Source organism: Anomalospiza imberbis, chromosome 2 (assembly GCF_031753505.1).
Source record: "Anomalospiza imberbis isolate Cuckoo-Finch-1a 21T00152 chromosome 2, ASM3175350v1, whole genome shotgun sequence".
In the NCBI taxonomy this organism is placed as follows: Eukaryota; Metazoa; Chordata; class Aves; order Passeriformes; family Viduidae; genus Anomalospiza; species Anomalospiza imberbis.
In genome coordinates this window covers 76,686,724-76,701,912 of record NC_089682.1, presented here as the reverse complement: position 1 = coordinate 76,701,912, position 15,189 = coordinate 76,686,724, and the positions used below count along the sequence as shown (strand labels likewise).

Sequence of the window (15,189 nt, the reverse complement as noted above, 5' to 3'; positions counted from 1 at the left end):
TGCAGTATGTCATCATTAACAGGATAGTTATATCCCGCTCACAATCAGAAACACTGGTTTTTAATTTTTGTAACTGTCAGTATAGGGTATGCACTTAGGGCAATCATTTTTTCACTAACAAAGCAAGTGTGTGCTTGGAGTTTGAAGGCAGATCAATTACTCTGAATGGGGCCTGAGGGACTCTTAAATGAAATACAGCTTTCACCTTTGAGAAGATGCTTCTTGCATTCTTTTTCCCTGGACCTGCATAACGCATCAACACACTTCCAACTTTGTCTGTGACATATCCTAAGGCAGCTGCTTTTAAGCGGGATTCTTTTAAATCCACATGTATTCTGGTGATTTGTTTGACACTGTTTTCTTCTTGATACAAGACTCCTGAGAATGAGAGCTTCCATGCACATAATCCCAAGTATTTTTCTATGGAGAGCTAAATGGCTTTTTTTGCACTTTTTAAAGAGTCACTGCTAGAAATGAAGATGCAATACTAATGGCTCAAAGCGTTAATTTGTCTCTCCCTTCTGACCTCACCTTTTCAAGTCACCATGCAATTCTTATCTGTTCTCAATAGAAAGGCAGCTGATCGGTGATAAAATACCTCAAAACATTTTAAAACTGCTAAACACACACATACATAGACTAATGATTTTGTTCAGGTAGATCAGGCAAATTCTGTTTTAACAAAGGAGAGGTTATTTTATCCTTACTCATTTTCAAATAAAGACGTGATAACAGTTTAGAAGACCAAAGATTACCAGGGATACAGATAAGACTCTTCAGCTAAAGCCACATTTGTGCCTGAGTAGTGAATACCAGGTGTAAGAGTACTGTGCAAACAAGGACAGCCATCTACTCCTTCACAATGTGGTACAGTGAATACTTACAAAGAAGTTACGAAAGTGAATACACTACTGAAATAGCTTCTGGTGCACTAGAATTCAAGTTACCTCTAGGACTCCTCATAACTGTATCTTCAGTAGATCAAGAATATGAAAAAAAGAGATCCCAAAGTTTCAAAAAAATGTTTTAACAACAAACTACTTTCCACTGTCACTTCTAATGTCTTTATGGAATAACTTGTATCGGTATCTGGCTTTCTAAGGCTCTTCTAAAGTTTGGTACATCCCTATACAATTACACATCCTGAAGCAACTCTCCAACAGACTTGAGAAAAAACACAAACATAAGACAATGTATTTGGTTGCACTGTTCCTCAGAAAATACTCTTAGACTTTCCAGAAAAAGCAGAAATGCCCTTCTAGAGAGAAAATACTGTATTTCAAAGGTGGGTGTTGAAGGGATAAAAAGCAAAAAAAGAAGAAACACAAGAAATACAAAGGCAAAAACATTTTTACTTTGGTACTGGCAGCAGTAACTACCTTTGGGGCACTGCTACTTGCACAGCAATTACAATTGCTGATGTGGGAAAAAAGAACAGTGGTACAGATGCGGATTTTACACAGCACTTTTTGTCAGAAATTCAGCTAATCCACAGATTAACACACAAACCACAATAAAAGCAGAATCAAAATTCTTGGAGGTCTACCAAGGTTAGATTGAGTAACCATTTCATTCCCTCTATCTGACAAAAAACATGACCTCCAGCAGTAAAAACAAAATCCTGACTGAGAAAGCCAGAGCAAATACCACTGTAGGGGGTTCCTTTCCTCACAATTCCACTTCCACCTTAGTCACATCTTTACATCAAACAAGAAGGACCTACAGAGCTTTCCACCTTTCTAAGTTTTTGGGTTTTGCCTATTCATTTCCTAACAGAAGGATCTCTGAATGTTAGATGAGCACTCGCTCTCATTTTCAGGAATTTCAGGTATCTTAGCAAAGACTGAAGTACCTTTCACAAAGGTATTAACTTTATTTCCTATGCCTTCTGAGATGAAGCTCTCACTGAAGGTATTAAAGCTTTATGCTTGCCTCTTCAGTAGCTGAATGTTCTTTGTAAGGGAGAATGCACACTGAAAATTTTCCTAGTGTCACCTGCAATGGGTATAATACACTTACTCCTCAGGAAAAAAATGCAGCCTTTTCATCATCTTCTGCAAGTTTTCTGCAAAAAGAGAAGTAACTCCACCCCACAGGTGAAGAGGGTTAACCACTTCATGCTAATTCTGATCATTCAGAATGAGTAATCCAGAGTCACCATTTTAAGAGCAGAAATCAGGCTGCCTTCCAAGGAAAACAGAGGCAACAAAGTACGCCCTGGCTACTTTTGCCAATATATTAAGAGGTTTGGTTCATTTTCTGTGTAAATATTGTTTCTTCCAGGTTACTAATGTGCAAGACAAATATTTCCAGAGTCTAATATTTCTGACATTTACTGCCATTCCTCAAAGAATAAATGTCTCCAGCCAGATTTTCATGCACCCTCTGCAATCTCTGAAAATACTTTATGTACCCCATGAAGGAAAAAAGAATTGAAAAACATAACCTGAGAACTAAATTTGATTTACCTGAGACTATTATTTAACTGCCTTGATAGAAACACTTGTATTTTTCAGATAAAGCCTGGCTTCAAGGCCAGATTGGATAGGGCCATGGGTAACCTGATCTAGTGAATGGCATCCCTGCCCATGGCAGAGGGGTTGAAACTAGATGATCTTTAAGGTCCCTTCCAAACCAAGCCTTCATGAGTCTATCATTCACTACAATTTCTTTTTCCAACACTTCTGCAAAAGAGAAGGAATGAGGCAATGTTCTTTGTATTGGGTTTGCATGGCAAGGTTTTGGCAGCAGTGGGGGGATCTACAGGACCGGCTTCTGAGAGAAGCTGCCAGAAGCTTCCCCCATGTCTGACAGAGCCAATGCCAGCTGGCTCCAAGATGGACCTGCAACTGGCCATGGCTAAGCCCACCCCAGACAGTGATAGCAGCTCTGTGATAACTCATTTAAGAAGGGGAAAAAATATTGGGCAAAAGTAATTGCAGCCAGAGAAGAGAGGAGTGAGAATATGTGAGAGAATCAGTCCTGCAGACACCAAGGTCAGTCAGAAGGAAGGGCAGAAGGTGCTCCAGGTGCCAGAGCACAGATTCCTCTGCAGCCCCATGGTGCAGACCATGGTGAGGCAGAATACCCTCCTGCAGCCCATGGAGGTCCATGGGGGAGCAGAGATCCACCTGCAGCCCATGGAGGACCCCAGAGCAGGTGGATGCCTCATGGAGGCTGTGACCCCATGGGAAGCCCACAGTGGAGCAGAGTCCTGGTAGGACTTGTGGCCCCTTGGACAGAGAAGCCCACACTGGAGCAGGTTTGCTGGTGTGACTGGTGATCCCAGAGGGGACTCATGCTAGAGCAGCCAGTTTCTGAAGGACTGTCTCTCCTGGGAGGGACCCCATGCTGGAGCAGGAAAAGAAAGGACTTCCCTCCCTGAGGAGGAAGCAGCAGCAGAAACAACCTGTGAAGAACTGATTGTATTCTGCATTGCCAAGGAGAGGAGGAAAAGAATCAGGGATAAAATCCAGAAAGAAGGGAGGGGTGGGGGAAAGCTGCTTTTAAGATTAGTTTTACTTCTCATTATCCCACTCTGATCTTGATTGGCAATAAATTCTATTAATTTCTCAAGTTGAGTCTGGATTTACCTATGCCAGTAATCAGTGAGTGACCTCTCCCTGACCTTAACCTCAATGAAACATCCCTTGTATTTTCCCTCCCCTGACCAGTTGAGAAGAGTCACAGAGCAGCTTTGGGGGGAAACCTGACATCCCACCAGGTCTAACCACATCCCTGAAAGACAAGCAAAAAAATTCCCCAGTACAATTGCTCTTGAACAAAACTCCATATTCAGGGAAAACAAAATATATTGAGCTGTTTCTTCTTCATCTAGCCAAAGACTTTTCTCTGGGGAAAAAATATTCCATCTCTCATTTATACCACCCGGAGACAAGTCCTGGGAATTCTTCCTGATGGCTGACAATCAGTCCAGACTCAGAACAACGATTTGATCTTTTGGAGTCTAATTGTAATGACTGACATAAGGGAATGGGACTCAGCTTCGGTGTGCTACCACTTAACATGAAGGGATTACAACATTCGGTGTAATCAGAAAGGGCAAATCCCAGGACTGCATGTTAGATAGCCTCCATTACTGTTCAGTTTTATAAACAGCAGATTTAAATTTGGCTAAGCACACATGCCTACATTGGGGCATTATAAAGCCCATTTATGGAAATTATAAAAGGAATTATAAGAAAATATAACCAGAAATAAAGTACTTTCAAATGTATGTCTGCGTCTGATGGTAAAACCAAGAAATATTTGAAATTATTCGATTCTCAAAGTTTGTAGCCTATTCTTTTAATACTTCAGAATTTCTATATCTTAGTGTCTGTCAAAAGCACAAAGTAAATTACTTAAGAGAAAATTTTCTTGAGCTTAGCCATATTTTGGCATTTTCTACCATGACTGTCTTCCCCCCTTATAATGTGCAGAGGATTAGAAAATTAAATTATTTGAGTTTGGAGATGACTGGGCCATTTAAATATTCTAATTACACACAGTAATATACTTCTTGTATGTAATTATATATCAGTGACAATGCATACACACAAATATGCACTTTATGCACAAAAAATCACCTGTGTTCCTTCTAGTCTGCAGGACAAAGATTACTGCTCATAGCTGAACAGCTTACCTGGATCTGGGCTTTGTTTCCAGCTGTTATATTAGATATTGTCCAGCATGCTTCCTTTTTGATAGATTCTTTTGGGCTGCTTAGCAAGTGCAGCAAACTCTGCAGAGCTGAACAATTCAGAATTACCTGAATACAACAGGAAAAACAAAACAAAACACACCATAGAAGAAATTTAGGATAAAGAATCACAGGAATAAGGAGTACAATGTCTTGAAAATATAAAAAGCAAAAAAAAAAAACCCCAGCAAGAATTAAGAAATAAATGTTTGCAGGAAAACTAAAGACCAAAACTACCAAGTCTTTCAGGTAAGAGATTACAATTTCATAATGATTTCAGTGTTATCTGAAAACAAGAAGATACTAAGCATATTATGACCAAACAAAAAAAAATTATTGTATTTTCTCGTATTTTTGTACAATTGTAAGCGCCAACTACTTCTATTTCCACATCTGCTGGCACTGTGGTGCAGAGTGTGACATGTGTTGTATGCAGTAACATTAAGAATGGACAATTCTTATTTTAAAAATGCCAAAAACTGCAAAACCCTGCAATTTTACAGTGCAGAAAAATTGCAGCACCATTTCCTTTTCCTAAATGACTGAAGTACAACAGAAAATGCCCCAGAACTTGGATGTTACAAGACAGCACCCTTGATTATGTCATGTGTGATAGTGAAGGATTTTTTGACCGCCTAAAAGGGCATAACAAGATTCAAAAAATGAAAAATGAACAATAATTTGTTTTGTTTAAATTCAGGTCTAACAATGAAGCCAAAAACTGGGAGAGTATACCAAGAAGCACAGTAGTTTTGCCTTGTGTGGCAAAAGCAGCACCTTGGAAACAACACTGTGGTACAGAATTTTATGAGAAATACTCCAGTCAAGCTGAATCATGGTCATGACTTCTGATCATGGAATCTGAGGACTTAATTCCCTTGCTTGCATCCCTCCCTGCTCCATATTCTTAAAATCTGTGTACTCCCCACTAAGATTAAAAAAGCAAAGATTATGGTTCAGGATTTTATCAGGTGTCTGCTAGGAAATTTTTTTTTTTCTTCATGCATACTATATATAGTTTTAGCCATGTTCAAGCACTGCCAAATGTTAATAGCTGAAAATGAGAGAAAAAGTAAAAGCAAGTTTGTGCCCCAAGGTTTTAGAGAGAACAGCTCTTGACGAACTGTCTTGTATGTTGCATTCATATTCAGCAATGTATCAGCTCTCAAAGCTGGGCCCTTCCTTCTGATTACTGATTTTTACATGCGTCCTATATCACTTTTTAGCATACAGCACAAACTGTAGGCAGGACTATCAACCTATCCTACCTATACAGTTCTCTAGAATTTTAGGAAAGCTCATAGTATGCTCCTTATAAAAAATAATGCACAACAAAACCCTTTAAACTATTTTTAATTAAAATCTAAGACTCATGCAGTATTTAATAACCTGCATTGCATGTGTATTAGTGATCCCTTGTGGTTTTATCTTTAACAAGATTATGAAATCCCACCTCAGTCATTCTTTATGACTGATCTGCGAAACAAATGCCACTGAAAAAAATACAACAATGCCTCTATAATTCAGCTACACAAAATATATTGCAACAATCAAAAAATCATGTTATCTTCTTCCTAGGAATAAGATACTGACAGTGCCCTGATGGTGCTAACTCATCTTTAACTCTGGTCTCAGAGTCACTGAACTACAGAAGCATCCCAGTGACAACCTCTGAAGCACCAGGTTTCCTGCCTTCCAGTTTAATTCCAATGCAGTGGTGGGAGTCACTGCCTCCTACCAATGCTTCTCCAAATAAATGTCCAGACACAGCTACACACCACCCATAATATTACCAGACACTTGTTTTTCATCATAATATGACATATTTTCATCATATCTATGATAGATTCATCACAGATTGGCAACAGCACTGAATGTGACAGGCCTTTGATGGCACTACCAGAGTACATCACTCAGCACAAAATTCAACTGAAGATACAGATTTGCTTTAAATAAGCCAAAAACATCCCACCCTTGAGGGGTATTGCACAGCTGCACACAAGTCCCAGACACAGCTACCTAAGAACCATCACCAGTTCAAGACTGAACAGAAAAACTGAAAACCATCACATTTTGAAGCAGTTAGTGTCATCAACATTCCGTTTCAAGCTTCAAAAGGAAGAAGAGGAGCTGCTTGTGAACAGGTTACCACAATTAACAGAAACATGAACTGCAGTACAACACAAGAGAAAGTTCATCCATACCTGGGTCTGGATATCATCTCCTGTAACGATGTTTCCCACAGCTCGTAAGGCAGGAGATACAACTTTGTAGTCATTGTGCCTAAAATTGACAAAGAAAAATATAAGTATTAACCTTCCCAGAGCATCTCCAGCTTCACATTCTCAAGGAAGAAACAGCTGGGGGAAAACTTCCCTGATAAATCTGACTATCACTATCTAAATAAATACTGACTTATAACTAATGGCAAACCTTTCTAGGGTTCCTAAATATTTAGACCTTTAGATGTCATTCAGCAGCTCCCATCCTCGGGAGGAAAAAAGTCATTATCTTTAACTACAAAATACACTTAATGTAGCATGCACAAAGGGCAAGAATGAGACAGAAGAACAGGGATAAAAGCTGGGTGTTTAACCCATCAAACCCTGTTGATCATCTTCCATCATCATATGCATCCTTCCATCATCGTCAAATCAGAACTGGAATAGGAAAGAAGTAAGGATTTTTTTTTCTCCAGTGAAAACACTATAAAACACTACTTAGAGGCAATATGTTCTATTCATTAATCCAGCATCACATTTGCTCTAATGTTAGAGGCCTTAATAGTCTTTTTATTTACATCACTGAAAACCATTATTCCTTGTTCTTAGGCCATTGAATGGTCCATGTCCTGACCTTGGATCTGAAGCAATGGCTCTGAACAAGGCCAGTGTCTGTGACCCCAACTCTCACAGCTACACTTTACTGACCAAAGCATGCATCTACTGTTCTACAGTAAGGGTTGAGGAAATTATTTCTATTTCAAGTCCCTGGTACTGTCAATTCTAGTAAATTGAACTATTTCTTATATTTTTATCTTTGATACTCTTTAGGGAATTTCCTATAGGTAACTTCAACGACACAAGGAGAATTCCAATGTATATTGTGGATTTTACAAAAATGCAGCTCTTAGGTACAGGAAAAAAATCTCTTAAGAAACAGCAAAATTAGTACAAGAAAAGTTCCATTGTTTTTGTTACTCATGACAAATAGAGAACACTGAACAGACAGGTAAAATTAAAACTCAAATCTTGCTCTTTGGAAATTACAACATTTCAAGACCTATTTAATTAAACTCCTTATTGTTACAATCTTGATGTCAGGCAAAAAAAGAGTGATGCTCGCTTGCAATGGATTTCTTACATCAGTAGTTCCACAAGTCTTCTGCAGACTCCTGCATCAATCACAGCCTGGATTTTATCATTGGGGCCATCAGACAAATAGGACAAAGCCCAGCAGGCATCAGCTAATACATCTGTATCATTGACAAATAGCAGCCAGGAAAGCACACTAAGACAAGGTGAAACCTGTAAGACATTAAGATAAGATACATACATTAAAAGTGCCAGAAGACCTATTACTATGTCAGCTAATTTTGTATGTCATTATTGGATTAGGCACTGGCATCTTAAGAAAATTTCAGACTTAGCTAGCACTTCTGTGCAGGACTGTAGCTATACAAGCATGGAGAAGCACGTCTCCAGAAAAGCACCACAGCAACTCTTCAGCCTCTACAGAACGTCTGCCAGTGAAACTCGGCCTTATCCACTAAGATGTGCCAGGTGCTGCTCTACAGCAGCCAAGAAGTGCAGAGCTTTGTTCTGCTATGGGAGAGTCATCTCCAGCACACAAACAGTAACAAAAAGGTAAAAGGCAGCCATGTTAAAACATTGGTTGTGAATGTCGGCCCAAAGGACTAAACAAAAAACTTCAAAAAACTTCATCTGGAAGACAGCCATCAAATATTTCAGAATTTCTCTGAAACATTCCTTTTGTTTACTTTAAGTTTCACCACCTTAAACTAATAATTTATCTATCACCACTTCACAACACATTTTCTTTCAAGCATCTCTTACCTTGGCAAAATCAGGAGGAGGATTTTTCCCTCTGCAGAGGTTGGACAGAGCCCATACAGCATTTCGGGTCATAGTGAGACGATTCTGTTTTGAAAGCAATCTAAAACAAACCAACAAAAAATTCCAACCCTTGCTTTTAAAAAATCAAAGCCAGGCAACCCCATTAACTCTGTACACCATTAAATCAAATTATTTTTAATATTCACCAGGGCAAAACATGATCTTTTTTTTTTTTTTTTCAAAAATACATTGAAAAGAAAATCATCCTTGATGGCTACTAACATAAATGCTAGACACAGGAACCTAGTATCCCAACAAGAACAGTAAACATTACACTAAATTTCACTCAAATGCTTACTGAGGTGGCAGATTAACAGTCAAAAGAGATGCAGAAATTGTGACAAAATTACTCTAAGAAGGAGGACATGCAGGTAGTTTTGAAGAGAACTCGCATCGCCAAACTGCATTTTTATGTAAGTCTCAGACTATGAGTCCCACTTTGGCCTAGAAAAATGCAGAAATTCAAGACCCAATTTTCCCACAAGTGTAACAATTCAGTTTCTTTTTCTCACAGCCATCTCCCACTGTACCAATGTCTTTATGAGAGCATGGGAAATTCCCCTGCTGCAGAGTCTGCAAGGGACAGAGACTGTGTAATTGTAATTTGGACATGACAACACAAGATGGTGTCATTGTTTCAGCAATAATATGCTTCTAAAGCAGAGGATCATCAAGATAATTAGCAGGCTAGAGAAATGACACGCAGTGGGACGTCAGTGACCTGGATTTGTTCAGCCTTAGAAGGGGATGGTGCGAGAGGAGATACAACTGCTGCCAACAACACTTTAACAGGTGGATACAGAAATCAGGAAGCCAGATCCTTCTCAAAGGTGCACAGTGACAGGACAAGAGGCACCATCATGAGGTAAAAACCAGAAAATTCTGATTAGGTATCAGAACACTGTTTCACCACGCCATGGTCAAACACTGCAACAGGTTACTCCAGGTAGTTACGGAATCTACTTTTGATGTTCCAAATTTGACTGGTTAAGCAGTTGAGCAATCTAATCTGATCTCACCTGCTATGAAGAAAGGCTTAGACTAGATGACCTCCAAAGGTGCCTTTCAATTTAAATTATTCCGTGACTCTAAAATAAGCCCAGATATCCACCCACACTGTAGAATAAAATAGTTCCAGCTTAGCTGCTTCTAAAACATGTTTTCATTTTAGCTTTATTAAAAAAGTAGTTCAAGACTCCCCTTTAAAAACTGTGATTGGTCCACAATAAAAGAAAACAGTATTACTATTCTTCAAGGCAAAACCCAAATTTTAGTCACATCAGACACTCAAGCAAAATTCTGAAAAACATATTAAAACAAACTTACTGCAACAAAGGGGGCAAGATATTACAGTCCAAAACATAGTCTCTGCACATAGTGCTGTCTCCAGCAATGTTGCCAAGAGCCCATACTGCCTGCAATGAAAAACATAATAATAATTGTTTTTATTCTCAAAATTCCACCAGTTTAACATATGTATTAGAGTTGGGAGATAATCTGTTCTCTCTGTTAGGTCCTGGACAATGTACAGAAGGGGAATGCATTCTGGTTGCATATTACATGTATACACTCAAGCTCACTATATGATTCAGGAATATCTGTGGAGATCTAAGAACACCATAACAGCAAACATGTATGTCTCCCAAGATTGTCCACACATACCTTTGCTCTGCCCACGATGTAAGACATGAGCTCACCTTCACAGGCTTAGGAACATTCTAATGCTACCCTCCTTGTTCACACCTAATTTAAAACCAGACGTTTGTAGCACAGGTCAAGTAAGTCTGTATCTACCCAAAAATGTTTGTGTGGAAAAGACTGTATTAGTATTTACTATGAAGGCATAAAAGTATGCATTGTTTACATAGGCATAGATAAAAATGAGACTCTATGTTCAAGATAAATCAATATTCAGAATCAAAGAGTTCAGGTGGGCCTGGACATAAATTCTTTAAAATAAAACTATGAGACAGAACCAGTGTTGCTGATTAAGTCATATGCATGGCAAAATGCAAGGGCTTGGACATCAGTACTACCCCTAACTTCATTTTGAGAAGACCAAAAATACCAGAATTAAAGCGGCATGAAATCCATCTTTTGTAATATGATGAGAAGAAAATATTTAATTGGTTTTGATTTATATTTTGGGCCAAGTGGTGTTTTTTATATCACTGTCCACCAGTATGAGAGCTATAACTTTAAAAAGCAGAAATAGTCTATGCCAAGTATAAAAGCAATTTTATGAATTCCATGCAAATTACAATATTTTATCAGACAAGAAAGCTTATGAAGTTTACATTTGCTATTTACTTCAAGTTAGCAGAAGACTAATTGTAGTATCAAATAGATACATGTATCTGCTCATTTGGTTGGCTTATTTGGCTTTTGGATGTCCTCCCCAAATTTCTCTTCAGTTGAAGGCTACGTATTTAGCTGCAGTAAAATGAGTTATAGTATATAACTATTTCTCCAAGTGAACAAAGCAAGTTCCTCACACAAAATAAACATCTTCTTCCCTCTCTCTATACCTATTTAAAATAAAATGCTCCTCTAAAAAAACTGACAGAATTGCCACATTTTTTTACCTAAAGGAAAATTTTGGATAACCTGAAATAAACACATTTATTAATTTTCAATATGGTGTCAATTAATTTAATGCATTAGGTTTCTCTTGTAAGATATTTTTAAATGGTGGCAAAAATATGCTACCATAAAAAAAAACAAGACTCTAATAACTCTAGAGGACCAAATGCACTAGCAAACCCTGCAAAATGGATACAGCTAAAACCAGAAGTATATACAGAATGTAGATAGAGATGTCAGCTTGCTAGATACAAAATAAAAAGACTCCTCCTCTCTACCACTACTACCAACAACAGCATAGGATTGGAGCCATTAAATTACAAGTTGTGAAGAGAGTAGGCGACTGCTCTGGGGAAGGATTAGTTTGTTTTGTTTTCTACTGTTTTTGAGGCTTCTGCTGTCAGCCACAGTCAGAGGCATGGCACGAGACTTTACTGACCTGTGCCATGAAACAGCATAGCCATTATACCTACGCAATGTCTTCCCAAAACTGATCTTCATCATCATTTTTCATTCTAACTCTTGTTCTTTTTACAACTATTGTGACAACACTTTATCTAAAATGTGTAACTTTGATCTGGCAGCCACTTGGACTCAACACACAGCAGACAGCTACCAGAAAAATTTAGCTTAAGAGATAGAATATATGCCACCTCCTGCAAAATATCGCTCATGTCAGAACTTTCAGGAGCCATACCTGTTGTTCACTCCAATACTTGCATTTCTACAGCAAGGAGAAGCTTGAGGAATGAACCAAAGATTTCAGACAGTTCTAAATAAATTTGTGAATCTTCTGAAAATACTTTGCAGGGGGAAAAAAGAGTAATTCTCTTTCACTGAAGATGTGAGTGATTTTGTATGAAGGCACAGTTTCCTTGCCTGGACACCCTTACACAGGTAAACAACAAGGAAGCCCTATTTCATTTGTCTGTGGTCTTTGTTTCTGCCATTATAGCAATACCTATTTTCAAGGTTGACAAGAGTGATAATCACTTAATCCAAGAATCCATTCTGACCCTGAATGACTGACTGGTTTTGCAACAGCAAATCTCACATCAAAAAGTCTGACCAGAGAAGTCAAATAGCACCTCTGCTTTCCCATTCATCATTGTTTTTAAGGCAAGGAAAGGCTGGCTGTGTGGTCTGCTGTCACAGGAGCTGGTAAGAGAAGATGTCATAACAAATTCTTGTAATGCTAATCACTGATAGCACACAAGATGCCAATTAATTGAAATACCATGTCCTGGGGTGACTTTAGAAAAATATGCAATATTTCATTCAATATGGAAGATGTCTCTCCTTAGGGAATTACTTTAGCTCTTCAGATAAGTAAGGAATGGAAGTCAAGCTCATTTAAACTCTTCACATCAAACATTGCCATAAATACAAAGCTCTGTCATGGTTTTCACAAACACATGAACAATCACAAGTTTCTTCAGGGTTTGTTTGTCTGAATAATGTCCAATGATTTCCATTTCTCCTCAAGATGCAAATACTTGCCACAAGGTTTTGGCTTTGGCTTCATTCTACACAAATGTTTTCATGTTCATTCAATTTTACAGCTTATTAAATCAAAAAAATATGTAACAAAAAAATCCATTTCAGTTCCTTCTATTATCTAAATCCCAACTTAAAGATGACATTAATTTCAAGATTTGTAGCCTGATTTTTTTAACCCACATGTTAGGTAGAAAGCTGTGTGCAAACTGAAAGTGCAAATGTTGCCTTTTTAATTGACATCACCTATTTTTATACATTTGTATCAATTACCATTTATTGCTAACAGCGGAGTAGGGTTTGTTGTAAATCTTCAATTTATTTTACTCATCACTGAACTCTAGTGTTTTTTTCCTGCAGTGCTGGACAACTTCAGTAGTCAGTAAAAGCAAAGTGCAAGTCTTGTAGAGTACTGTTGAACCATATGGTGCCTTCTGTGAATAATCATGTGCTTTTTGACAACTCTCCACTTATCCCCTGGATTCTGAAGATTCTTAGCCATTATTTCTTTGGATACTTAAACTAAGTGCTTAACCAATGACCAACAGTGTGCAGAGTTTGCCTCTCAGTGAAGAAGAAATATTACAAAGAATCAACCCTTTCTCAACATTTGGATGCTGACTTGGGAAAAGGATCCAATGCTGAGATGAAGATGGTGAAGATTAGCTTGCATGCAAGTGTGATTGGCTAAGTGAACATAAGGAAGGATACCAGAAGGACATATTCCTAGGAGATGACTGCTACTATGTCCTAACACAGAAAACATCTTTCTTTCAGTGGCTGGGGTGATTATAGCTCCTTCTTCTCATATCTTATCTGACAAACAGAGAAAGTAGCTCATCCTCATACCTTGACTGTTTGTCCTGATTTTGATTACCAAGAGCTTGTTAATAGGACTGCTGATGTAAAAGCCAAGCAGAGCCTGGATACCAGACTCACAGGTCAGCTCTGCCAAGCAAGTGATGGCTACCAAAAGGAACAGCAATACAACTAGAAATGGAAAAAATACTGAGGGAGAAACATACTGGTTGCCTCAGCTGAAAATGCAAACTTTCCCAAAGGGGAACAGGGCAGCTGGGGATGCTCATGCCACCGCCTGTCCAGCGGAGCACGGTGACACATACCTGTCACTGTGAGACAATCACAATCCTCCTGGACAGGCAGCACAACACCTTGCATGGGTTTTGAAGGAAATTCCACGTTTATCAAGGAAACCCAAGCTGACATCTGGGTTTTAAGTACCACAGCAAGGGAACTCAGGAAAGAAGTGCAGCTAAGGCACTGCTCAAGCCACATCAACCTTAAGCATGTCTAAAAGGCTTTGATGGAGTCTTTCAATATAAATAATTTCAGGCAGGTAGATCAAAATTTCTAGATGTCTTTTGGAAGAAAAACACTGTGGTAAGTGGAAAAGGACTAGGACATATGCCACTGACTAAACCTAAAAATCAGTAAACCAAAAACAGAAATGGGGAGAGAAGGGAGATGTAGCCAGTGTTGTTCATAAATAATGCAGATGTAGATTCTGTGATAAATTCAATATCTCTGATGGAAAAAATATATGAAATGGTCTGACCACTGACAACAGAGGAAGACTGACACACAATACAAGCAATGAAAGAGTTAAAGGATGGTAGGCTAATTAATGAGGCCTGCACAGCTTAATGGGAAACAGATCTTGTAAAAGGATGTAAGGAATCATTTCATTAACATACATGTTGCTTATTAAACATAGCTATAAAGATTGCCTCAGAGACTTCTATGAAACAGCAGACTTAGACTCTTCACTAGACTCAGGAACTAGCATATGCAAAGGAAAAAAGTGTAAAATTAAAGCTGGCTTATAGATATGAAAAATATATGTTGGGAACATTGAGATCAGAAGATAAGGTACACTGGTATCTGTTCCTGAACTACTGCTAAGGGAAGTTAGAAATAAAAGACAAAGTAAACACATACATCTTTAAAACTGACTCACTGTAAAACAAAAACAGTGGATAATGACTAGCCAATAAGTAAGATACTATACATATTTTTTGCTTATGCCGTGCTACATATTCAAAATAATGTTATCACCTACATTTCCTTCTAAAGAATTGCTATCCCAATTAGAACACAGCCTTCAATACTCCTTTCTCTCTTCATCGTTTACTATATGATTACAGGGTTAACTTCTGGCCCCTCTGCCCTGAACACATTGTTATATTTTCTGTATTTTCCTGTATTTTTGTAATTTGTTGCAAATGCAGTTGCTTGCAAATAATAATCTTC

General features: G+C 38.3%; 1 protein-coding gene across 1 annotated transcript in view; it reads right to left on the bottom strand.

Annotated features, from left to right (window-relative positions):
- Window positions 1-15,189, bottom strand: part of KPNA1 (karyopherin subunit alpha 1) — a 57,641-nt gene that overhangs the window by 20,660 nt on the left and 21,792 nt on the right. The window contains exons 7-11 of the mRNA XM_068181865.1: window positions 10,165-10,253; window positions 8,779-8,878; window positions 8,066-8,229; window positions 6,907-6,985; window positions 4,646-4,771 (exon numbers count right to left, since the gene is read on the bottom strand). Coding sequence (XP_068037966.1) covers window positions 4,646-4,771; window positions 6,907-6,985; window positions 8,066-8,229; window positions 8,779-8,878; window positions 10,165-10,253 — 558 coding nt within the window. The remainder of the gene's footprint in view (window positions 1-4,645; window positions 4,772-6,906; window positions 6,986-8,065; window positions 8,230-8,778; window positions 8,879-10,164; window positions 10,254-15,189) is intronic.